The sequence below is a fragment of the Somniosus microcephalus genome, chromosome 4 (genome assembly GCF_052327205.1).
Source record: "Somniosus microcephalus isolate GS21.2 chromosome 4, FLI_Smic_1.0, whole genome shotgun sequence".
Classification (NCBI taxonomy): domain Eukaryota; kingdom Metazoa; phylum Chordata; class Chondrichthyes; order Squaliformes; family Somniosidae; genus Somniosus; species Somniosus microcephalus.
Window position 1 is genome coordinate 257,556,582 of NC_140990.1, and position 25,783 is coordinate 257,582,364.

Sequence of the window (25,783 nt, forward strand, 5' to 3'; positions counted from 1 at the left end):
GGGTACTGATTCCCCTCAGTTCCCGCCTGTGGGCATGAAGTAAAGACCTATGTATAGTCCCTACCTCCAACCAGTAAAGACCTGTTTGAGTTATACGTTTAAGTCTTTGTGTTAATTGTTCAATACAATACACATACTTAACAGGTACCCAAGGAATTAAAGGGAGAGTGTTACCCTGCAGGCCTTTGTCAGATCATTTAACTTTTTCTGGCACTAGTCTGCAGATCCAGATTTGAGAGAGTTGGCACTCAGTGCCATTGCCACCTCCCTCAACATGGCACATGAGACATTTCTTCCAATGGGCACCTAGCAGTCTTTCTCTCCTGCTTCACATTCATGAGCGTCTGCTCCTTGTAATACTTCGCTTCCTCCTTTGGGTGCTTCTGTCAGGTCCTCCCATTTGAAGACATACTTTAAAAGTGGCACAGAATCACACGAGCTGCCTGACAGTCAACTCACTGAGCCAAACACTCTCCAACTTACCTGCTGCTCCCCAGCCTGCTACTGCAATCTTCAGCCATTTTTAATTTCTTGAAGGGTGCATTCTTAATTCTCAACCCCCACCCCCAACCCCTTCTACTTCTCCCTGTTTACATTTGAGTTGTGTTTCTGAACTGCCAATGGATGTTTAAATGGCCCTGTGGAATTTTGGGGTCATTATGTTTTAATGTCTGCACTAATAGGTGCCCATAAATCTACAGATACTAAGGAATGTAGTCACAAATTTGAATTGAAAAACCTTGCAAGGACAATGATTTGGAACTCATTTGAGGCTCACATCCTTCATAAAATGAACCCCAGGGTTTTTGTAAACTTGCTCAGGTTTTTATCATAAATCAGTATTATAAAGTACTTTATTGTAGGAGAATATTTTCACATATAGTTCAAGATCTGTGAGCCCCTTTGCCCCTATATATAAGGAAACTCTTATGTGAGCTGGTGCTTATGTGGTAGTTGTTTACAATCGGTACGGCTATTAGAGCAGTGTGAAAAGCTGTTTTTATAGAACTAATTGCCAACATTCCAAACTACGCTATTCCTGGAGTTTTCTGCTTTTGCACTCACCAGCTCAGACCATTAAAGTGAATGAGCAGAAAATTGCAGGCTAGGGAGCAGAGACACGGAAATCCCAGACCTGACTCTTATTTTAATACTGCTGCTGTTATTCTTCTCCAGAGTCACATTTCACTTGAAAAGAGGACAGAAAAACAATTACACTGTAAACACAACCATCCCAAAGCAGAACACAGTAATAACAATAACTATGTGGAACTGTTATTAGAAACTACATGTGACCTCAAAAAGCAACGAAAGCTACAGACTTTGAAATGTTCACATACTGTGACTACCTGAGACTAAGCAGTGGAGGTGTGCGATGCAGGGTGGGAAACACGGAAGAGGTCTTAGCGTGTTGGTCTGTGGTATTTTAATGGAGACAGTGCCTTGTAATATTACTTCTGGGATTGGCCTGGAATGCACGGCAGTGGGCACGGTGTGGACCCACATGATGCAATCTTAACTCCAGTGTTTAAAGGGCCAATTCAGAGATAGAATTTGGAGGAGTTAGAAGTTTAGACGAAGAGAAGGAGAAGTTTCATCATGGATTCAGGACAGTCAAGGGCTGCAGCAGTCCATTTACTCACTTTGGTGGGCCCAGTTAGACAGTTAGTTGGGTTTTCACCTGGTGATTCACAGTTCACAAGTCAGCAAGAGCAGACAGTGGTGGCAGGCACAGCTGTGGCGAGTCCGCGTCGGAGGACCCAGCACTCTCCAAGCTCTGCTCAGCTGGACACAGATGCTGTACCCCGGGGGCCACCGATGCAAAGGATAATCACTGAGGGGCAGCAGAGAATGTGCAACGTACTGGCAGGCCTTCCCGCACACTGTCCATGATTGCAAAGAGAATGCAGGAGTCCTGCTCAAGTATGAGTGGGTTGAAGTTGCAGGGCATTGCAAGGATGGCTTCTTACATGAACAGATTGGCCAACCCCGTGGAACATTAATCACAGCAATCAACTGAGTCCATGCACGCCTTGACCACGGCCGTGCAGACTCTGGATGTCAATATGTCTGACGCCTTAAATAGGATGACAGCCACCTTAGCCTTGGCCTTACAGCACGTCACTGATCTGCACCAAGCTGCTCTCCCGCAGAGTGGTAGGAGTGAAGTGCGGCTGGTGAATGAGAGAGATGATGACAAAAGGGGACATGGAAGTGGGAACTCCACTCAAAGCGCTCCCACTTCTCACCCATTGCTCCTTCCTTAGACAGTAACCGACATGCTGCCTTGTCTCACGATGGCTGAGTCTGCCCCTGCATAGGTGCAGGTGGAGCAGTCTTTGGCGGGGCCCTCATGGGCATTGGCGGGGCCCTCGTGGGCTCCAACACCCAGAGGTCATCGACCAAGAGCATCTCAACGGTCAGAGCAGGGATCTGAGCATCCTGCATCTACCTCTGCTGAAGCCACGGGGGTTACATCACATAGAAGCGAAAGGAAAAGGAAGGGTGAAACTTTGTAGTTGCACAAGAGTATGCACATGGGTGTTTGTCAAAATGTTATCTTGTTAAGTTTATTGCAATTACATAAATCTGATTACTTTCCACCACTTTCCCATTCTTGGTTGCTGGGTGGCAGCTCGCCTTTTCAGTTGCTTGTCAATGAATGGGAAGACATGAATTGATGGGGGCCAATGGGTGGTTGGTTACAGGAGTGCTTTGAGTCAGTGGGATTTGGGGGGGGGAGGGGATGAGAGCAGCCATTGGATGTGATTGCTACATCTGTCCAGTGGTAGTGACTAACTGAACCGTACAGCTATAAGGGAATCCCTGGCAAAACGACAAGGAATGTGAGTGGCTGGTGCTGCGTTGGAGTCGCCATCTTCATCCTCTGCCTCCTGCTCATCCTCCTCTTCCTCCTCCTCTTCCTCATTGGATTCGTCCGCAGATGATGTGTGTTCAGTGCCTTGTTCCTCCTGCAGCTCCAATCCTCGTTGCTGTGCAATGTTGTACAGAGCGCATCACACCACGATCATTCTGGAGACCCTGGGTGGCAAGTACTGAAGGGCGCCTCCAGATCTGTCCAGGCATCTGAAGCACATCTTGAGCATGCCGATCGCTTGCTCAATGACACAGCTGGTGGTCATTTAAAAAAATTCCTTCATGGGGTGTGGGCGTCGCTGGCAAAGCCAGCATTTATTTCCCATCCCTAATTGCCCTTGAGAAGGCGGTGGTGAGCCACCTTCTTGGCTTGCTAGGCCATTTCAGAGAGCAGTTAAGAGTCAGTTGTGGGTCTAGAGTCACATAAGGCCAGACCGGGTAAGGGCAGCAGACATTAGTGAACCAGATCGTTTTTTTTTTAAACGACAATCCGGTCATTTCATGGTCACCATTACTGATACTAGCTTTTTATTCCCCAGCTGTCGTGGTGGGGTTTGAGCTCATGGGGTTTGAACTTGTGTGTCTGGATCATTAGTCCAGGTCTCTGGATCATTAGTCCAATAACATAACCACTATGCTGTACCACTCTTGGGCTTCTTTGATGTGGTTCTTCACAGGTGTTATCAGCCAAGTTTGAAGGGGGTATCCTTTGTCTCCTAGCAGCCACCCCTCAAGTCTCTTGCAGGTCCAAAGAGGTTGGGAAGTTTGGACTGCCACAGGATGAAAGCACCATAGCAGCACCTCGGGAATCTGGCGCACACCTACATAAACCTTTTCCTGTGGTTGCAAACCAGCTGAACATTAATGGAATGAAGCCCCTTGCAATTTAAGAATCCTCCTGGTTGATCTGGGGGTGCGCGGATTGCCACATGTGTGCTGTCGATGATGCCCTGCACCTGTGGAAAGCCAGCCAGAGGCGCAGACCTGAGCTCCTGCTCATTCTGACTTGTGTCATCACAGGCGAAGTTGGCATAATTGCCGGCCCTGGCAAACAATCCATCAATGACCTGCCTTACGCAGTTATGTGTAGCCGACTGGGAGATCCTGGCTATGTCTCCAGTAGTGCCCTGGAAGGATCGGAGGCAAAACAGTTGAGGGTGGTGGTCACTTTCACAGCCACTGGTAACGCGTGGCCACCAGGTCCAGCAGGGAGCAGGTCTTCTTCTAGGAGGCTGCAGATGTTTGCCACCACCTGATGCGACAACCTCAGCCTCCAGAAACACTGCTCTTCCGAGAGGTCAAGGAAGCTGAGCCTCTGCCTGTACACCCTGTGACGTGGGTAGTGCCTCCTGCGACCTCGACCCCTCTGCTGCTCCCCTTTCTGCTGGTGCTCCCCTCTCTTCTGATAGCCTGCAGGTCTCTCCACAGCAGGCTGTTGCTGCTGTTATTTTACTCCTCTTCCGAGGTCCAATCTAAGGCAGTGATGGCACCATGCAGAAATTAGCCTCTCATTACAAGTACTTTAAACAAACCCTTTTCCCAGTGGTAGGTAAGAAAGCTGCTCTGAGCACTGACTATTTATTGCTGTCATATGGCTGACTTTTAATGAGCCCCATGAATTGCCTTTCAGTCGTCTCGCCTTGGTTTCAATGGTGAGTTTCAGGAAGCCTGGGAAATCTGTGCATCTGCTGTTAAATTTAAATGCCTGTTAAAATATTGTTGGAATGCACTCATGTAAATATTCAAATCACTAACCCGCCTTTCTGGAGGGGGTTACGGACACGCAGCCAAATGAGCTTGAGTTAAACCTGGAAGTCAGTCCGTTGCAGCCAGTGCTAAAATTTTCGCCGAACTTAATCCCTCCCCCACCCGCACCTAAACCCATGCACTCCCCCCCTAACTGTCAATATATCTGTAAGAAGTCACACAACACCAGGTTATAGTCCAACAGCTTTATTTGAAATCACAAGCTTTCGGAGCGCTGCTCCTTCGTCAGGTGAAGTGAACTGCCGGCTCAAAGTGGAGGCATCTCCACACCATGTCAATATATCAACCAACTCACTAGGTATTTCTATGATATTCTCCCACAACATTGTGCATAAACATAAGATAGGTCCACCATTTATGTAACAGTTCTACGTTTGTGTTAATGGTCTTCAAATTTTAATGCCTAACAGTGCGTTGTTATGTATTGTGATACCCTGAATCCTGATGATTCTACATTTGAGCAATTTGTGCATTCCCCTCCATCACTTGTGTATTATTTATGTTTATGTGTCAGCCCTGGTACAGTGGTAGCATCCTCACCCCTTAGTCAGAAGGCTGTGCATACATTCTGTGCATGCAGGCATAGAGAGGATGCTTTCACTTGTGGGGGAGTCTAAAACTAAAGCTGGAACTATAGACTCTGGAACAGTTCCCATGGATTGGAGGGTAGCTAATGTAACCCCACTATTCAAAAAAGGTGGTAGAGAGAAAACAGGGAATTATAAGAACATAAGAACATAAGAACATAAGAAGTAGGAGCAGGAGTAGGCCATACGGCCCCTCGGGCCTGCTCCGCCATTCAATAGGATCATGGCTGATCCGAACCTAGACTCACGTCCACTTCCCTGCCCTCTCCCCGTAACCCCTAATTCCCTTATCAGCTAGGAAACTGTCTATCTCCGTTATAAATTTATTTAATGTTGCAGCTTCCACAGCTCTCTGGGGTAGCAAATTCCATACATTTACTACCCTCCGAGTGAAGAAGTGTCCCCTCATCTCAGTTTTGAAAGGGCAGCCCCTTATTCTAAGATTATGCCCCCTAGTTCTAGTCTCACCCATCAGTGGGAACATCCTCACCGCATCCACACGATCAAGCCCCCTCACAATCTTATATGTTTCGATAAGATCGCCTCTCATTCTTCTGAATTCCAATGAGTAGAGGCCCAACCTACTCAACCTTTCCTCATAAGTCAACCCCCTCATCTCCGGAATCAACCAAGTGAACCTTCTCTTAACTGCCTCGAGAGCAAGTATATCTTTTCTTAAATATGGAAACCAAAACTGTACGCAGTATTCCAGGTGTGGCCTCACCAGTACCCTGTATAACTGAAGCAAGACTTCCCTGCTTTTATACTCCATCCCCCTTGCAATAAAAGCCAAGATTCCATTGGCCTTCCTGATCACCTGCTGTACCTGCATACTAACCTTCTGTGTTTCATGCACCAGGACCCCCAAATCCCTTTGTACTGTAGCACTTTGCAATTTCTCTCCATTTAGATAATAACTTGCTCTTTGATTTTTTCTGCCAAAGTGCATAACCTCACACTTTCCAACATTATATTCCATCTGCCAAATTTCTGCCCACTCTCTTAGCCTGTCTATGTCCTTTTGCAGGTTTTTTATGTCCTCCTCACTCACTGCTTTCCCTCCCATCTTTGTATCGTCGGTCTTTGTATAGACCGGTAAGCCTGACATCGGTAGTGGGGAAAATGCTAGTCCATTATAAAAGATGTAATAGCAGAGCACTTGGAAAACAGTGACAGGATTGGACAAAGTCAACATGGATTTGCAAAAGGTAAATCATGCTTGACTAATCTACTGGAATTTTTTGAGGATGTAACTGGTAGAATAGATAAGGGAGAACCAGTGGATGTGGTGTATTTGGACTTCCAGAAGGCTTTCGATAAGGACCCGCATAAGAGATTAGCGTGTAAAGTTAAAGCACATGGGATTGGGGGTAAGGTACTGACTTGGATAGAGAACTGGTTGGCAGACAGGAAGCAAAGAGTTGGAATAAACGGGTCTTTTTCCGAGTGGCAGGCAGTGACTAGTGGGGTACCGCAGGGATCGGTGCTAGGACCCCAGCTATTCATTCACAATATATATTAATGATCTAGACGAGGGAACTAGATGTAATATCTCCAAGTTTGCAGACGACACAAAGCTGGGTGGGCGTGTGTGCTGTGAGGAGGATGCTGAGAAACTCCAGTATGATTTGGACAGGTTGGGTGATTGGGCAGATGCATGGCAGATGCAGTATAATGTGGATAAATGCAAGGTTATCCACTTAGGTGGCAAAAGCAGGAAGGCAGATTATTATCTGAACGGCAATAGATTGGGAAAAGGGGAAGTGCATCAGTTGCTGAAGGTAAGCATGCAGGTGCAGCAGGCGGTTAAGAAGGCAAAAGGTATGTTGGCCTTCGTAGCGAGAGGATTTGAGTACAGGAGCAAGGATGTCTTGCTGCAGTTGTACAGGGCCTTGGTGAGACCACACCTCGAGTATTGTGTGCAGGTTTGATCGCCTTATCTGAGGAAGGATGTTCTTGCCATGGAGGGAGTGCAGCGAAGATTCACCAGGCTGATACCTGGGATGGCAAGAATGACGTATGAGGAGAGATTGGGTCGATTGGGCTTATATTCGCTGGAGTTTAGAAGAATGAGAGGGGATCTCATTGAAACTTATAAAATTCTAACAGAACTAGACAGACTAGATGCAGGAAGGATGTTCCCGATGGCAGGGAAGTCCAGAACCAGGGGTCACAGTCTAAAGCTAAGTGGTAAGCCATTTAGGACAGCGATGAGGAGGAATTTCTTCACCCAGAGAGTGGTGAACCTGTGGAATTCTCTACCACAGATGGCAGTTGAGGCCAATTTATCAAATATATTCAAAAAGGAGTTAGATATATTTCTTAAGGCTAAAGAGATCAAGGGATATGAGGAGAAAGCAGGGATAGGGTACTGAATTTGGATGATCAGCCATGATCTCATTAAATGGCGGAGCAGGCTCGAGGGGCCAAATGGCCCACTCCTGCTCCTATCTTGTATGTTTCTATCCCTCTTGAACACTGTAGATCCCATGCTACTTGGCTTGTGTTTCCATATGGCCAGTATTACTGCTCAACCACTTCTAAGATAGGAGAGATGTTAGGGGAAAAGAATAGGGAGCATGGAAATAGAAGTAAAGAAAAACACAGAACCATCTTGGAAATAGGCCTGTTTCTGCATAATCCATCGGACACTCAGAGAGATTAGGGGGGCAAAATTCGGTTGATTTGCGCCTCCTGTTAGCGCCCTAAGGGGCATTAACGGGGCGCAAATCAACTAGCGTCTGGACGCGGCACCCCGCAAAATTCAGTGGGAGTTTAGCGGCGGCACTAACCGTTAGCGTTGCGCTGCTGGCGATGACGTCATCGCCGTGTGCAGCGCACCACTCGCACCCCGGCTGTAATATTGGGTGGCGCCCCCCGACTTACCGCCAGATGCTATGTCCGCCAGGGTCAGGGGGCCTACCTGCGGCCGGGGCAGCACTAGTTAAAGGGGAGGTGGCGGGCGGCCATTTTTGTTGCTGGCCGCCTGCCAGCACCTGCCCCCATTGCCGTCCCCGGCCTCCGTGAAGCCCCCCCCCCCACCGCGGGGTGCCGGCTGCTCTCCGTGAGCCCAGCACTCCTCTTGAGTGCCGGGCTCGTTTGCCAGCACTCCCGATCCCTGGTGGCCCAGCTGGGCCCTGGGTCGCGCTGCACTAGGCCCCTCCTCCCTCTCGGGGAGTCACCTGGGAAAATCGGCCGCGGGGGCGCTAACTTTTTCGGGGCGCTAAAATTAGCGAAGGTAGTGGCGCTACCCAATTTTTACCCCTAGATGCGCACATCCAATTAAACACTCTGGGACTATCAACAATCGTTTGCACAGTACATTTCTTTAAAAGAAGAAAGTAAAACTGCTGCAATGAGTTTCAGAGCATTGTTTGGCTGACTGGGAGGGGTGTCAACAGAGATGATCTTTTAGTAAAGCCCACTTTCTGTTAGTTACTTTTTAAGCATTAGATTCAGAATCTGACAGTGAGGATATATTTGGGTATAGTGTGCGTTAGTTCTAAGTAGATAAGAACTGGTGCAAAAATGGTAATGTGCTAACGGCAATCAATTTTCTAGTGTTAGCCTGTTTACATAATTATTTACAGCGTCAAGTGCAGATTTGGATACAGGGAATACAGGGAGGTTGCCTAGTGTTGGAACCGGAAATTGCATAGAGTTGAAATTTAAAGCAATGTGTATAATTAAAGGGACGTGACAGATTTGGGGTACAAAATGTCTTGCAGGCTTACGAAAAGCCCAAAAGGCATTTGAATCCCGTGGCAGCCTTTATCGAGGCTGAAAGGGTAGAGAGCTTTGAAGTCACGAAGGGAAGGTTAACCCAATGTGAAGGCAAGTGATATAGCCCACCATGCTATTTGATGACTGACGTAACAGAGGTGGTGCTACATGAGTTGGTTACAAGGAGGATGGCCTTGTTTGTCACTCCACTGCACCGTCCACATGGGTCAGCATGCCTTGAAGGAGATGGAGGCAGACTGGAGGCTGCAGCTGACCATTACTATCCCCACTATACCAACCCTATGCTGCATGTATCCTTGCAGCAGATGGCACAGCTCAGTATCTGCCTCTCTGTTGACCCAGAACTGTTGTGAAGATAATTGCCATGAGGTTCACTAATGCCTACAGCCATGGTTGGCTGCACTGTGATTGTGATCAGTCAGGCTTCGCTGCCTGCTGATTGTGATTGAGGTACTTCCCAAGAATCAATCAGCATTATGTTTAGTCATGCTTTCACATAATGTGACATTAGGCATATTGTCACCAAGTATCATGGGAATTGGAGCTTCTACATGCACTCTTGATTGTGCTCAGTAGGTGGCCTCAGCACTTGCCCACTTAACACCTGCAGCATGCAAATTAGCCTTGAGAGGAAGTTGGGGGTGAAGAGAAAAGTGATGTCAGGCCCAGTGCTATTCTGAGAAACTTTCTATGCATAGAGCTTATTTCTATGGGCCCCGGGAAAATTGGCCCTATTCACTTTAAGGAACAATAGGATATATAAGTATACGTCATAACATTTTAATAAAAATATTATTTTGAGCTCTATTCTGATTTCTCTTTCCCCCTCCAAATTCTTTTGTTTCATATTTTACAGTATGAGCATACTTACATTTCCAAAAAAAATGTAAATATTATTGTTGCATTTCAACAGAGGCTGCAGCAGAACTTGAGAATAAAAGTCATAAGGGCTGGTGCTTATATTTAACATTAGAGAGCATGCACAAGATTCTTTTAATGATGTGCTAATTGTTAATTACTGCCAATGAACCTCTCTGGCACTGAAAATTAACTATTACAAGTCTAATTTCTTCGGGTTTTAAATGTTGTTAGATATTTTAAAAATGTGAAATTTAAAATTAAAATAATTTTTTTTTAACTTTTCCTTTCTGTCTCTTTTTCCTCTCTCTTAATCCTCTCTTTCTTTTCCTCTCTTTATTTCTCTTTCTGTACCTTATTTGATGTTGAATTCACCCACTCTAATTTATACTTCCTTCTCAGTCCTTGCTCTGTTTATTTCCCAATCCTTCAATCATATTGAAAGACTTGCATTTATATAGCGCCTTTCATGACCTCAGGACGTCCCAAAGTGCTTTACAGCCAATTAAGTACTTTTGAAGTGTAGGCTTTCCCTGTTCACTCAGACCCCAGATGCCCGGTTTCCCTCACTGTGAGATTTTCAACTTGTGCTCCCAGCAACTTGTGGCACAACATATTGTTGAGGTTAAACGGGCAAGGGCAAGGCTAACTAATGGCAGATGCTGTTAGATTCACTTCTACAACAAATTATGGCCCATTGCGTTTCTAACAATCATTTTACAGGGGCAGTGGCAACTTACAGGGGAAAGCGTCATCATGAAAGTAGCTTCTGTGGTACTGGGAAAAAAGTGAACAGGTGGTTTGAGGAGAAAGAATAGAGGGACAGAATATCATAGGAGAAATAATACTGGTAAGGATTGTTAATCATGTTGCAATTCGAGGCATGTCTACAAGATTACACAAGTGGCGGAGAAGGAACTAACTGGTAAAGAAAACTAGATGATTCTAAGAAGCAGTATGGAAGCTGTAACCCTTTAATCATTTTATTCAATTACCAATAAGGTAGTTCCATTTTCTGCTATTTTGATTAAAGATTTGCTTTTTTCACAAAAGGCAACATCAGCCTCCCTTTTTAATTTGAAAGCAATTCCCATTGCTTTAAAGACTCTCTGAGAGCAATAATATGTGGGCCGGTGCCCATTGTATTGAAGTGCATTGGGAAGAGGCTCCCTGCGTTATGAAGTACGGAGACCTACCATGCAACCAATAGGCTTTGCATCCTCCAGTGTGATCAGCCCACTTTTGTACTGCTGGTGCCTGAAATCCTGTCTCTGCGCACTATCTGCATTCCTACTATGTTGTGTGTTATGTATTGGGTGCCACACGATAACATTGTAATGACCTTGCATTATGTGGTGGTGTCAACTCATTCAGACACAGTTGTAGGCAGATCCTGGGGACCAGCGATTTCAGTGCTACACGGTTGGAATCATATTATTGGTTCCTCTGTGGCATAAAATTTCTGCTGTGAAAGACACAGGCCTAGAAATTTGTTTAATCCAGTTTGCAGACACCAAATGGGTGCAGGGAGCAATCCCTGCACTGGAAGATGGAGGCCCGAGGATTGCGAGTAATTGGTCCTCAGGCCTCATCTAAATAATTACACCGAGCTGCCATTGCCTGTCGGTTGTAGGACCCCTATTGCAACTTTCAGGTACAAATGGGAGGAACATGCCCATTTGTACCAGGTGGTGAGCGACTTAACCAGTGGTCCTTAAAGGGACCATTGGAGGCCGCTCCAAAAGTATTGGTCCAGTCAAAATGTGGAGTGTAACTGTAAAAGTGTTCCCTTTGAATGCATTTATGATGCCACTGCACAAAGTGATCAGAACAATCCTTCCCCTATTGCTCCTCATGCTTGGAGTAACAAGTATTGCCACTCATCTGCAATCACAGTTAGTAGTAAATCATTGCTTCTTTTACAGGTCAGGGGACATCCAGAGCCTCACATCACATGGTATAAGAATGGACAGCTTGTCCCAAAGGGCGATCGGTACATTATTGAACAAAGTACACGTGGAACTTTCAGCTTAGTCATTAAAGAAGTGCAAAAAGAAGATGCTGGAAAGTACACATGTGAAACTGCCAATGTTGGTGGGGTTCGCCAAGTAACTGTGGAGTTAACTGTGCAAGGTATGTGCATATAATTAATATAAAAACAGGGAGGTATTGCTGCAGTTGTACAAGGTATTGGTGAGACCGCACCTGGAATACTGCATACAGTTTTGGTGTCCATACTTAAGAAAAGACATACTTGCTCTCGAGTCAGTACAAAGAAGGTTCACTCGGTTAATCCCGGGGATGAGGGGGTGGTCATATGAGGAGAGGTTGAGTAGATTGGGACTCTACTCATTGGAGTTCAGAAGAATGAGAGGCGATCTTATTGAAACATATAAGATTGTGAAGGGGCTTGATCGGGTGGATGCGGTGAGTATGTTCCCAATGATGGGTGAAACTAGAACTAGGGGGCATAATCTTAAAATAAGGGGCTGCTCATTCAAAACTGAGATGAGGAGAAACTTCTTCACTCAGAGGGTGGTAGGTTTGTGGAATTTGCTGCCCCAGAAAGCTGTGGAAGCTACATCATTAAATAAATTTAAAACAGAAATAGATAGTTTCCTAGAAGTAAAGGGAATTAAGGGTTACGGGGAGCGGGCAGGAAATTGGACATGAGTCTAGGTTCGGAATGGTCATGGCCCTGTGGGTAGTGGAGTGGGCCCAGGGGCCGTGTAGCCTTGTTCTGCTCCTACTGTGTTCTAATTCTGTGTTAGATTTCAGGAGATGGTTTTATTCCTGTTCCTGGCTGGGGTGGAGATCGCCTTTACAGAAGGTAAGTACTGTAGAAAATATAGGGACAGAGTGATCTCCTGGAAGAATTTCGATCGCCTAGATGGGTCGGAGAGGAATTTCCCAGATTTTTTTCTCCCAAATTGGCCATTGGGTCTTTATCTGGTTTTTCGCCTCTCCCGGGAGATCACATGGGTTCGGGTGGATGCAGAGTGATAGAAGATTTGAGGTTAGGATCAGATCAGCCATGATCTTATTGAATGGTGGAGCAGGCTCGAGGGGCCGATTGGCCTACTCCTGCTCCTATTTCTTATGTTCTTATGTTCTGGTGGAAAAATGATTGTTATTCATTACACAGCAAACAAAGTGAAGAGGAGGAACCTGTGAGCTTTCATGTAGTATTACTGCAGAACAGACTCCACCATGACCCACACCTTTCTTTCCATTTTACTTACTCCTTATCGGAATATTTTTAATAATAATGGGCTGGAAATTGAAGTCGGAGGTTTCCCGCGAGCGAATGCCTCCGAACCGCAAGTAAACTCCGCACCTACCTGGTGCCTCCGTACCTTTGAAGACTCACGCTCCTGGACCTGCAGGCGTAGGCCTGTGTAAAGGCCCACGTATCCCAGGGCGCGGGCGGTTCGCAAGCGTCCCTGGGATCACTTGGGCCGGCCAAACCCATCACAAAGGGGGATTCCCATTATTCTTATGGGGATTCCATTTACGTACGGAATCCCCATAAGCATAATTAGGAATCCCCATAAAAATACATTTTCACAGCACTTAAAATCATCACATGGTCAAAATTAATTAAAATGCAATTTAATTAAACATTTAAAACAAAAATAACATTTTTTGAAAAATAAATGTTAACGTTTATCATGGGGCCAAAAATAACCTAAACTAATTTTAAAGGTTTTTGTATGGTTAAATCATTAAAAAAAATTATTTTAATATTTATTTAAACCTTAGCGCTGGTAAAAGAAGGCCCTGCGCCTGCTTTTACCAGGCGTAGGGGTTTTGTGGGCATTCGCTGGGCAGTAGTTGGGCAACTCGCCCAACTCTCCGCCAGCGAATGTCCATTTCCTGCAAATTTGTACGATCTGTCAAGCTGAAACTTGACAGATCGCAAGTTCTGGGTGTTCACACATGCGTATCGCATGTGGAAATCCGGAACTTGCGGGGCACTTACGACCGTGTATGCAGGCCCCGGAAAATCCGAGCCAATATGTTTGTATAATTAAAAACTTTGCACGTAGCACATGCCTGTACTGTGTAACTCATCAAAAGTCTTAATAGGGAGTGGGGAAACTCCATTGGTCAAGGGAAAATGCATGAAAGGCAGAAAAATTGTGATTGGCTCAAGTTTCCTACTGAAAAAGAACAAACTACTATCTGTTAAGTGAATGGTGTTTTTTCTTATGTCCCATTAATTGAACAATGGACCAATCAAAAACCACTATCTGTAGAAAGAAAAATCACTACACTGCTTTAAAATACTTGCATTCATTTAGAAGCAATCAAAAAATCTATCACTCAACAACTACCAAAGCAACCAATCAAATCCCTCAGAACATTTTTTGAGACCTCTTTGAGTGACTATGTTAGTTCTTTACTGAAATGATTATATACACCTAAAAATTAAAAATGATCACATAATAAACATTTTGGCCCAGAAATTGGGTCACTTAGTGCCCGTTTTTCAAGCGTTACGTGGCTTCCTAAGGCCCCAAAATGGTGTTCAGGAAGTGCGTGCACAATTTTAATCGAAACTGCGTCGCCCACCATATTGAGTAAAGACAAAGAAGAGGCGTCCTTTACCCACGCCTGAAGGAGGCGTTAAGCCATTTCCATATGCAAAGAAGGAGCTGAACGCCCACTTCAGGTCCCCGCTGCAATATTGGTTTGCCCTGATGGCTGCACTCAGGGAAACGTATAGGCCCTGGCCCTGGACTCCGATCTTCCTCACCCTGGCGATGACCTCCAGGCTCCCCGTCCTTTGATCTCTCCCCTCCCACCCCCTCCCCCTCTCCACCTCCCCCCCACCCCCTCTCGGCCACTGATTGCCCCCACCCCCGAGGCCCACGATGCACCCTCCGAGGCCCGCAATCCCACCCCGGCCATTGATATCTTACCTGTGGTCTGCTGCAAGTGAACTTCCATTACTTTCCTGCGTGACCTCCTACCGCAGCGCCATCTTCCGTCTAATGAGGTCCAAGGTCCCTCAGACCTCACCGTTTGTGCGCAGAGTAATCAGCCCAAAAAATAGGTGCTCCCAGGTTTCTAGCTGATTAAACCTTAAATCATCCACAAAATAATCTTTCTTCTGCCCTTTTTTCTTAAGATAGTATAAGTGCAATTAAGTGCTTTAAAGAATGTAACGCCGATTTCTAGGTCATGTCCTGACACACGATGATAGGATCTTTCTCAACCACAAATTACTTTCCCAACATTCATCCAGCAGCTGTGTCTTAGTTATATTAAGTGCCTATTGTGCTTGCACTGACAGCAGCTACATTAAAAGCAACTGGGGTCAGACCCCATCTGGAGTACTGCATTCAGTTTTGGGGACCACACCTCAGGAAGGATATATTGGCCTTGAAAGGGGTGCAGCGCAGATTCACCAGAATGAGGGTTAAATTATGAGGACAGATTGCCTAAACTTGGCTTATATTCCCTTGAGTATAGAAGATTGAGGGGTGATCTGATTGCAGTGTTTAAAATATTAAAAGGATTCGATATGGTAGATCAGAGAAACTATTTCCTCTGATAGGGGAATGGTAGCATCGTGGTTATGTTACTGGTATTAGTAATCCAGAGGCTTGCACTAATGATCCAGAGATATGAGTTCAGATCCCAACATGGTAGCTGGGGAATTTAAATTCAGTAAATAAATCTAGAATAAAAAGCTAGTATTGTGGCGGAGCCACCAGGGGATTCAGGACAATTGTTTATAATTCCTTTAACAGCAATGTAGTGCAACCAGGGGCTGCACCTTTAATATATCTGTTAACTGTACTATGGCTTCTTTCCTTTACTCCGCGTGATGACGTCATGCCGCCCGTCACATGATCCCCCAACGGCGGGAAGAACGTGATGACGTCATGACGTCAGTGCTCGGAACCTTCTAGCAGTTCTAGAGAGGCTTTCAACCAGACCAGGCCTATTTGCATTGTATCCAGCAGTTTACTGTTTAACTTCGTTTGTTCATTAAATGTTATTGTTTTTGATTCTCTGCGTCGATCTCAATTCTTCAGCTAGGAACCTCCGTTCCTACATTGGTGACCCCGATTTCTTTGAACAATTTTCGTTGAAGTTACATCATGGACACGAACGCCATCACCCTCAAACTGCCGCAATTTTGGGAGCAACAACCAGCCGCGTGGTTTTTCCAGGCGGAAGCCCAATTTGCAATCCGGGGAGTAGTAGCGGATTCGACCCATTATTATTACGTGGTCTCCGCCCTCGACAGCGCCACGGCCTCGCGGGTCATCAGCCGTCTGTCCAAGTCGGAGCGCGCTCGCAGACTTATCTCCATGCCCGGCCTCCGGGATTCAAAGCCATCAGAGCTCATGAGCCAGATGCTCACACTCTTGGGCTCAGAATCGGAATGTTTTCTGTTCTGGGAGTTGTTTCTCTGCCAGTTGCCAGAGCCAGTACAGACGGCCTTGGCCAATTCCGCGATCACGGACTGTGCTGAACTCGCTGCAGAAGCGGTTAAAATTTTCACTGTCACACAACAATGTTATGCGACCACGAGGCGCCCATCCCCCACAAGAGCGAAGCCGACTCCTCCGCCAGCAGGCTGGCGTGCATACCACGCTCGTTTTGGCGTGAAAACCCGATGCTGCCGTCCTCCCTGCAGTTTTTTCCCAAAAAAACAACCCACCTCAAACCAGCGGTTTCTGAGAAGGGCGACAGGGCCTGAAGGACACGCCGGAGTTGCGATGGCCGTCGGTTCCGCAGGGAAGCTCCTTTATATCACAGACTCCCTGTCGGGTCGACGTTTTCTCTGTGACTCTGGCTCCCAGTGCAATATCCTACCAGCGTCGAAGCTCGATCTTCAATCCGGCGGTCACGGTCCCTCCCTCGAGGCAGCCAATGGTGCGGCCATCCGCACGTTTGGAAAGCGTAGGGTCCAGTTGCGTTTTGGCAGCCAGCATTTCGTTTGGGAGTTCATCACGACGAAAGTCTCACAGGCCATCCTGGGGGCAGATTTTTTTTGCGCCAATGGTTTTCTCGTCGACGTCCAGCACTGCCGGTTAATCAACGCGGCCACCTTTCATTCAGTCCCCTGCCACCGCAGCATTGCTGTGTCTTGGTCAGTTGCCTGTGCAGTCCCATCTCCAGATGAGTTCTCTCATCTTCTCGGTGAGTTTCCGGAGCTTACCAGGCCCACTTTTTCTTCTTCAGTCGCGAGGCACGTTGTGGCGCACCACATTACCACCACAGGATCCCCAGTTTATGCACGGGCTCAAAGGCTGGAACCCGGTAAACTCGCAGCCGCAAAGGCGGAGTTCCATACCATGGAGCGCCTGGGAATTATTCGACGATCGAATAGTCCTTGGTCTTCACCATTACACATCGTTCCTAAACCAGGCGGATGGCGACTATGCGGCGACTACAGACGCCTGAATGAAGCTACTACTCCAGATCGGTACCCGATTCCTCACATACAGGATTTTTCGGCCCACCTGGCAGGGAATTCCATCTTTTCCAAAGTAGACCTTGTCCGGGGGTATCATCAAGTGCCCGTTCATCCTCAGGACGTCCCCAAAACCGCTGTCATCACGCCTTTCGGGCTCTTTGAGTTCCTTCGTATGCCGTTTGGGTTGAAGAACGCAGTGCAAGCCTTCCAGCGTCTCATGGATTCTGTGTTGCACGATCTGCCGTTCATCTTCGTCTACCTCGATCACATCCTCATCGCTAGTACCAGCAAGAAAGAGCACATTACGCACTTGCGTACCTTGTTTTCACGTCTCAGCCAGCATGGCCTTATTATCAACCCGGCCAAGTGCCAGTTTGGCTTACAAAGCATTGATTTTCTGGGACACAGAATCACCTCAGAAGGCGCCGTTCTGCTGGCTACGAAGGTGGAGGCAGTTACCTCGTTCCCGCGTCCTCAGACCGTCAGGGCTCTCCAGGAATTCCTGGGGATGGTCAATTTTTATCATCGTTTCGTCCCCAAGGCGGCCCTGTTAATGCAACCATTGTACGAGGCTCTAAAAGGTAAATCGGGTAAAGACCCCATCGGCTGGACACCCCAGATGGACCAGGCGTTCCTCAACACTAAGGACGCTTTGGCTGATGCGACCATGTTAGCACATCCTCTTCCAGGTGCAACCATCGCCCTTACCACAGATGCATCGGACTATGCCATCGGGGCAGTGCAGGAGCAATTGGTCAACGGCACGTGGCAACCACTGGCTTTCTTCAGCCGCCAATTACGAAAAAATGAACGCAAATACAGTACCTTTGATAGGGAGTTGTTGGCACTTTTCCTGGCCATCCGCCATTTTCGCTTCTTACTGGAAGGATGCCCATTCACGGCTTTCGTAGACCACAAGCCACTTACGTTTGCCATGGCCAAGACAGCGGAACCATGGTCGGCTCGGCAACAACGTCATCTTACGTTCATATCAGAATTTACAACAGACATACAACATGTGTCTGGCAAGGACAACCTGGTGGCGGATTGTTTCTCCCGCGCCCCGGTCCACGCAGTCCACCTGGGAATCGACTATGTTGGTTTGGCAGAAGAACAGATGGCAGACCCTGAAGTGCAGGCATACCGGACCACACCTTCCAGCTTACAAGTGGCTGATGTCAGTTTTCAAGCCGCAGGGACCACACTCCTTTGTGACATCTCGATGGGAGTCCCCCGACCAATTGTACCAGTCGAATGGCGCAGGAGAGTTTTCGGCACAATCCACGGTTTGTCGCACCCTGGTATGAGGGCTTCACAACGACTCATAGCAAAGAAGTTCCTCTGGAAAGGCATGCATCTCGACATCCGTGACTGGACCAATACCTGCATGAGTTGCCAGAAGTCCAAAGTCCATCGCCATGTTAAGGCCCCAGTGGCCACTTTTCCAGTTCCAGAGCGTCGCTTTGACCATATTCACGTGGACCTGGTTGGCCCTTTCCCTTCTTCTCGTGGTTTCACGCATCTCCTCACCGTGGTAGACTGCACCACCCGGTGGCCAGAGGCAATTCCTTTGGTTGCCACCACAGCGGCGGACGTTTCCAGAGCCTTCATCTCGTCACGGGTGGCTCGGTTCGGGGTACCGGCCGACATCTCCTCCAACCGAGGACCTCAATTTACCTCGGAACTTTGGAATGCCGTGGCTCAGGGTTTGGGTACCAAGCTTCATCACACCACTGCCTATCATCCACAGGCAAACGGTCTGTGCAAGAGATTTCACAGGTCCCTTAAAGCTGCACTGCGTGCTAGTCTTCGTGGGACTGGTTGGGTGGACAGGCTCCCTTGGGTGCTGCTGGGTCTTCGCACGGCTCCTAAGGATGACCTGCAATCTTCTTCTGCAGAACTGGTTTACGGCCAACCACTCAGAGTTCCTGGCAATTTTCTTCCTCCTCACACGGAACCCTGGTCCGCAGCTCAGCAGCTCGTCAGCCACCAAGAGGCGGCTAAGAATTTCATCACAGTGCCTACGTCTCATCACGACCTGCAGTGCTCCCATGTCCCGATAGAGCTTAAGAGCGCCGAATACGTTTTCATTCGTCAAGATGCTCACAGAGACCCGCTCAAACCACCTTACACTGGTCCGTTCCGCGTCATCTCGTCAGGTGACAAGTCTTTCACAGTCGACGTCGGCGGTAAGCCTGACCACATCTCCATCGATCGGTTAAAACCGGCTCATCTGGATCTGAGCGAACCAGTCACCACCGCTCAACCGCCTCACCATTCACTCGGTTAATCCCGGGGATGAGGGGGTGGTCATATGAGGAGAGGTTGAGTAGATTGGGACTCTACTCATTGGAGTTCAGAAGAATGAGAGGCGATCTTATTGAAACATATAAGATTGTGAAGGGGCTTGATCGGGTGGATGCGGTGAGGATGTTCCCAATGATGGGTGAAACTAGAACTAGGGGGCATAATCTTAAAATAAGGGGCTGCTCATTCAAAACTGAGATGAGGAGAAACGTCTTCACTCAGAGGGTGGTAGGTTTGTGGAATTTGCTGCCCCAGAAAGCTGTGGAAGCTACATCATTAAATAAATTTAAAACAGAAATAGATAGTTTCCTAGAAGTAAAGGGAATTAAGGGTTACGGGGAGCGGGCAGGAAATTGGACATGAGTCTAGGTTCGGAATGGTCATGGCCCTGTGGGTAGTGGAGTGGGCCCAGGGGCCGTGTAGCCTGGTTCTGCTCCTACTGTGTTCTAATTCTGTGTTAGATTTCAGGAGATGGTTTTATTCCTGTTCCTGGCTGGGGTGGAGATCGCCTTTACAGAAGGTAAGTACTGTAGAAAATATAGGGACAGAGTGATCTCCTGGAAGAATTTCGATCGCCTAGATGGGTCGGAGAGCAATTTCCCAGATTTTTTTCTCCCAAATTGGCCATTGGGTCTTTATCTGGTTTTTCGCCTCTCCCGGGAGATCACATGGGTTCGGGTGGATGCAAAGTGATAGAAGATTTGAGGTTAGGATCAGATCAGCCATGATCTTATTGAATGGTGGAGCAGGCTCGAGGGGCCGATTGGCCTACTCCTGCTCCTATTTCTTATGTTCTTATCGTGGGCATCCATTGTCGACCGTCGGTCCAGTACAGCCACAGTCAGCCGCTGGGTCACCCGTACCCGCCTCATCGGGTCAACCACAGCCAGCCACTTCTTCTCCTACGCCTGCGGCACCATCCCAACCACGGCCAACTGCCAGTTCGTCTTCTAGCGCTCCGTTCCAGTTGCCAGAGTGTCGCAGTCGGTCAGACAGACTCGTCAGACCCCCTTCTCGTCTTAACTTTTCTGTTAAAGAAATTCTGGGGGGGCGTATATGGCAGAGCCACCAGGGGATTCAGGACAATTGTTTATAATTCCTTTAACAGCAATGTAGTGCAACCGGGGGCTGCACCTTTAATGTATCTGTTAACTGTACCATGGCTTCTTTCCTTTACTCCGCGTGATGACGTCATGCCGCCCGTCACGTGATCCCCCAACGGCGGGAAGAACGTGATGACGTCATGACGTCAGTGCTCGGAACCTTCTAGCAGTTCTAGAGAGGCTTTCAACCAGACCAGACCTATTTGCATTGTATCCAGCAGTTTACTGTTTAACTTCGTTTGTTCATTAAATTTTATTGTTTTTGATTCTCTGCGTCGATCTCAATTCTTCAGCTAGGAACCTCCGTTCCTACAGTATCAGTAATGGTGACCATGAAACTATTGAATTGTTGTAAAAACTGATCTGGTTCACTAATGTCCTTTAGGGAAGGAAACCAGCCCTCCTTACCCAGTCTGGGCCTGTATGTAACTCCAGACCCACACCAACATGGTTGACTCTTAACTGCCCTCTGAAGTGGCCTAGCAAGACACTATAATCCACAATGACTGCAGTGGTTCAAGAAGGCGGCTCACCACCTCCTTTTCATGGGCAACTAGGGATGGGCAATAAATGCTGGCTTTGCCAGTGATGCCCACATCCCGTGAGTGAATAAACAAAAAGAACAAGGGGACATTTAGGAGAGAAATCAGGAAGCACTTTTTTCACACAAAAGATATTTCCCTCTCCCAAAAAGCTGTGGATGCTGGGACAAATGGAGCTTTCAAGACTGAGATTGATAGATTTTTGCTAGGTAAGGGTATCCAGGGATATGGAGCTAAGGTGGGTAAATGGAGTTGAGGTACAGATCAGCCATGGTCTAATTGAATGGCAGAGCAGGGTCAGAGGGCTGAATGGCCTACTCCTGTTCCTATGTTCCAAAGACAAGATTCCGACCGAGTGATAAGTGACCACTTTTCTAAAAGTTCTGGAGAGGGAGATTAATCATTTTCCTTTACCCCCACAGTGCAACAATACTATCAGACCCCAGCCTTCCCAACATATTCCAGGTTCTCCCCAATAGTTTCAGACTCTACCCTCCATAAATCCAAAACCCCTCTTTCCAATTATCCCAAATTCTTACGTGTGTATCCCCAGTACTTCCACACTGCATTACCACCTCCCCTTGCTTTCACAATCTGTAATTCCCCAACCAAAGATCCGAGACCCCAGCATCTCTTTCCAGTACTCCCACAACCACACTCCCTCTGCACCCCCCCACCCCCACCATCTTCCCAATGCTCCCAGAGCCTAGCAAAGCCTCTCACCAATACCATACCCCAATAACCTCCTCTTTCCTTTACACACTTCAAAACAATACTCTCAGAACCTGGAACCTAATTTTCACAACTCCCAGATCCATGCCCAACAATCCTAGCTCCCAACACGCCTCTGCCCAATGGTGGAGTGACAGTACTAGGAGTGGTTAGACTCAAGTATGGGATTTATTTTTTACAAGTTAGCCTGGGGCCACCTCCTCCCAGAAAATAATGATCTTTGACATTGAATATGGTGCATTTTACATTAGACTTTTTATATGAATACGTAAATATTTTTGATGTGTGTACTACTACTTACTAAGCTGACCACTATGATGGTAGATAATGTATGTTGTGGTAATATATTATTTTCAAAATAATATACTTGTTCCTTGACTCACATTTTAAGTTGTTTCTTGTTATTCCACTAAACTTTGAGCCTGTTAATTACTGTTGGTAATATTAGTGGATGAACGCTTAATGCATTTGTATGATATTGCTTTGTCTGCTAATTTGATGCTGATGTTCATCCATTTATTTTAAACAGGCTAACATTAAACATTTGTACACTCATATCAACAATAGAAGTTTCCAGCTTTGTTCACAAAATGGATCACCAATAATATGTCAGCATAGTATAAAAAAAGCTCCACAGAACTGTATAGAGCCTTATGAACTTACTCAAAAGATGGTTGCCCATATTATCTTGACTGTCTATGGTTTGCCATCTTGTGCTTTTGGAACCAGGATCTCATGTACTTCTTTAAATCCCACAGCAAAGAGATGGTCCATTCAGGTTCACAACATGAGACTTGCCATGTTTGAGAACACAAATGATATTCTATTGTAATTTCTCTTTATTCTTCATCTTATCATAATTATTATTCTCCTCCAATGGCCCGGATTTTGCGGTAAAAATTACAGTGATGCTATCAGTGCTCACCGTTATTAAAGAGTAAATTGGACAGCAACTTCCGGTGTCCGCACATGCGCAGTTAAATGCGAAAATCAGGAAATTGTTGTCTGAGTTGCCCCACTCCTCCAGAAGCTGCGGAATAACGGCAACACACCAAGAGATTCAGCATTGTAATACACTGAAGGGCATGAGGTTGCAGTACATACATGATAGATACCCACTAAACTCGCCAGAAAAAGTTAGGGCTTGTCCATTCAAGTGTAAGCGAATTTTTAACGGCATGATAAGTCTTAATTACTGCCAAACAATCTCTCTGGCCCTGAAAATTAACTTTTACAAATGTGGAGTCTCATTCCTTCAGATTTTAATTAATGTTGGAGATTTAAAAAAATCAAAATAACATTCTTTTTTACTTTTTCTTTCTGTCTCTTTTATCTCTCTCTCTCTTAATCCCATCTTTCTTTCTTCTCTTTATTTCACTTTCTGTACATGATTTGACATTGAATTAACTATTCTAACTTACACCTCCTGGTTCAGACTCTGCGGGTGGAATTTTAACCTGGGTTGGGGGCGTGTGGGAAGTTAAAGTTTTAAAAGTCCGAATCCCGACCTGAACCCGCCTCCAACCCGCCCACTTCCGGTTTTAATGGAGACGGGACGGAAGGCGGGCAGCCAATCCGCTGCCAGGTGGTGGGTCATCTATTTAAATATTATAATGAGGCTGGAAGCCTCTGATTTAACCTTCATTTTGAATTTAACTTTAGGTGGTCGGGTTTTGCAGGCCTCATGAAACCCACCAGCTAAAGCAAGGCGAGGACTTCTGGATTCAGGAGGTAAGTGCCTATACACTTACCTCCTGGATCCAGAGTCCCTGCCTCACCCACACCCCGCAATTGGACACCCCCGCACGAGGCCCTGGATTCCCCGCCCCCGGCCTCCGATATCCTCCTACAAAGCCTCCCTCCCCAGCAATGAGCTCCTCCGCCCCCACGATCATGCTGCTCCGGCACCCCCACCCCAGTTAAATATTGAAGCCAATCTCTTATCCCCACCAGGCAGTTCAAAAAGGACAACGCTAATTACACACACCTGTTAAACAGAGCTTCTAATTTCTAACACTTATTAAACAAATAGAGAAAAAGGCAGACAGACCTTATTCAAGTTTGATTTCTTTATAAAGCAAATTTAAATTTGAAAACAAACAAAGCCTCTTTGAGATAGACAGACAGGTAGGGAAGGATGTGAGGAGGGAAAGTGGTTGAAGGTGAGGGGACATCCTTCCATTCTGCACCCACTCTTGAGGGAGCAGAACAGAGTGAATGGAGAGTTAAGGGTGAGGTGAGTGATAGTGGAGCATAAAGGAGGGTAGGATACAGGAGTTGAGTGGGCCATGCAAAGGAGAAGTGGTGGTGTAGTGATAGAAGTGAGGGAGTAGTGGGAAGGGGATCGGGTATAGGCTACAATGGGAGTGAGTGTGGGGAAAAGCATGAGTGATTGGGGAGGGTGTGAAAAGGGAGCTGCTGAGGGCCATATTTTTCCTGCAATCCCCACCCTAAAGAAAGCCTGCAGCCTTTGGTGGCTTCTTTCCTCACAACACCACACCCACCTAGCACCTTCCACCCAAAAGGAAAGAACTTTTAAAAAAGACAGCGATTACAGTAGAGGACAAAGAGAAGCAAAAAGAAGCATTAAGGGGAACAATGCAGTAGAGAAAAGAAAGGCAGGCAGAAGAAAGACAAAGAATCAGATACACGAGGACAGTGTAGTGATTTGGGTAAAAATAAGTAGTGTGACAGGAAGGGACAGAGGGGGAAAAATTTGTTATCACCCATTTTGGGGCGCTAATATCGTCTGGGCGCAAAGTTTAGCACCCGGCGCTAATTATCGCCTCCGACTGCAAAATTCGCCTCTATTGCCCCAGGAGGTGATTTGAGTGCTAAATCAGGCGCTACACACCTCTCTTAAGGTGCAAACATCAGGGAGCGAGGCGCTACCTCAGAACGCTACCGAAGCTCAGGCGATGCCAATTACCATGGAAGCCAGACAGACTGGCGTGTCCAGTTCTTAAAGGGGAGGGGCCATCTTGCTGGCCAGCCACTCCCTGCTCATTGCAGCCTTGAATCTCGACCTGGAGAGACCTCAAAAGCAATTGTGTTGGAAGCACTAATGGATAGGCCCAGGGAAAGAGCTCGGCACTCAGGAACCTCAAAAGTGGTGCTGAGGGCCAAAACTCTTTAGGACAGCGTTAAAACCAAAAATGTTGCCGACAAGAAAAGGCAGGACGTGCCCACCTTTAAATAGCGCTCCCCCAGCCCCTTCCCGACTTGAAAACGTTCCCCTCTACCTGTCGTTCCTAGCGGCAGGCGCTAAGGCAGGGGGCGCTGTTGAATCCGTAAATCTTAAGGTATGGTGTTGTTCAATAACTAGATGGAGGCTGCAGATTAACAATCAACATGTGTTTACTGGAGGAGGGTAGTCTAAAGACTAACAGTACAGATGCCTGCTCAAGGCTTATATACAGGTGTGGTCACTGCCGGTACTACAGTATACAGGAGCTGTAAAAGTAGTTCTCTCTTAAAGGTATATACACTACAATTCCTCCCCTTTTAGATTAACAGTACCCATAACATTCAAATAACAGTTAACACTTTAACATGCACATTTAACTGAAATAGTCCATTTATAGATTCAGTCTTTGGGGCGGCTTCCTGATCCTTTCTGGATAGCGCCTTTCCTGAGTGTCTTGTTCTTGGTGCGGAGGCGATTCTGGCCCCCTTTCGTCGGTTAGTTCATCAGTTTCCGCTGCTACTGTTTCTGGGGTAGATGCTACCGGTATGTCGGGTTCATCCCCAGGTACGTGAGGCATGGGGTTGACTCGTTCCTGTGACGCTAGGATCTGGTCGACGTGGCATCTCACAATGTTCTCCCCG

General features: G+C 46.9%; 1 protein-coding gene across 3 annotated transcripts in view; it reads left to right on the forward strand.

The window, feature by feature from the left end:
- Positions 1–25,783, forward strand: part of LOC147120408 (myosin light chain kinase, smooth muscle-like) — a 604,168-nt gene that overhangs the window by 179,299 nt on the left and 399,086 nt on the right. For all 3 annotated transcript variants that reach the window (XR_015078189.1, XM_085986292.1, XM_085986291.1), the window contains exon 3: positions 11,759–11,966. Coding sequence is in view for 2 of the 3 variants with exons in the window: in XM_085986292.1 (XP_085842418.1) it covers positions 11,759–11,966 (208 nt within the window). In the remaining variant the exon portion in view is untranslated. The remainder of the gene's footprint in view (positions 1–11,758; positions 11,967–25,783) is intronic.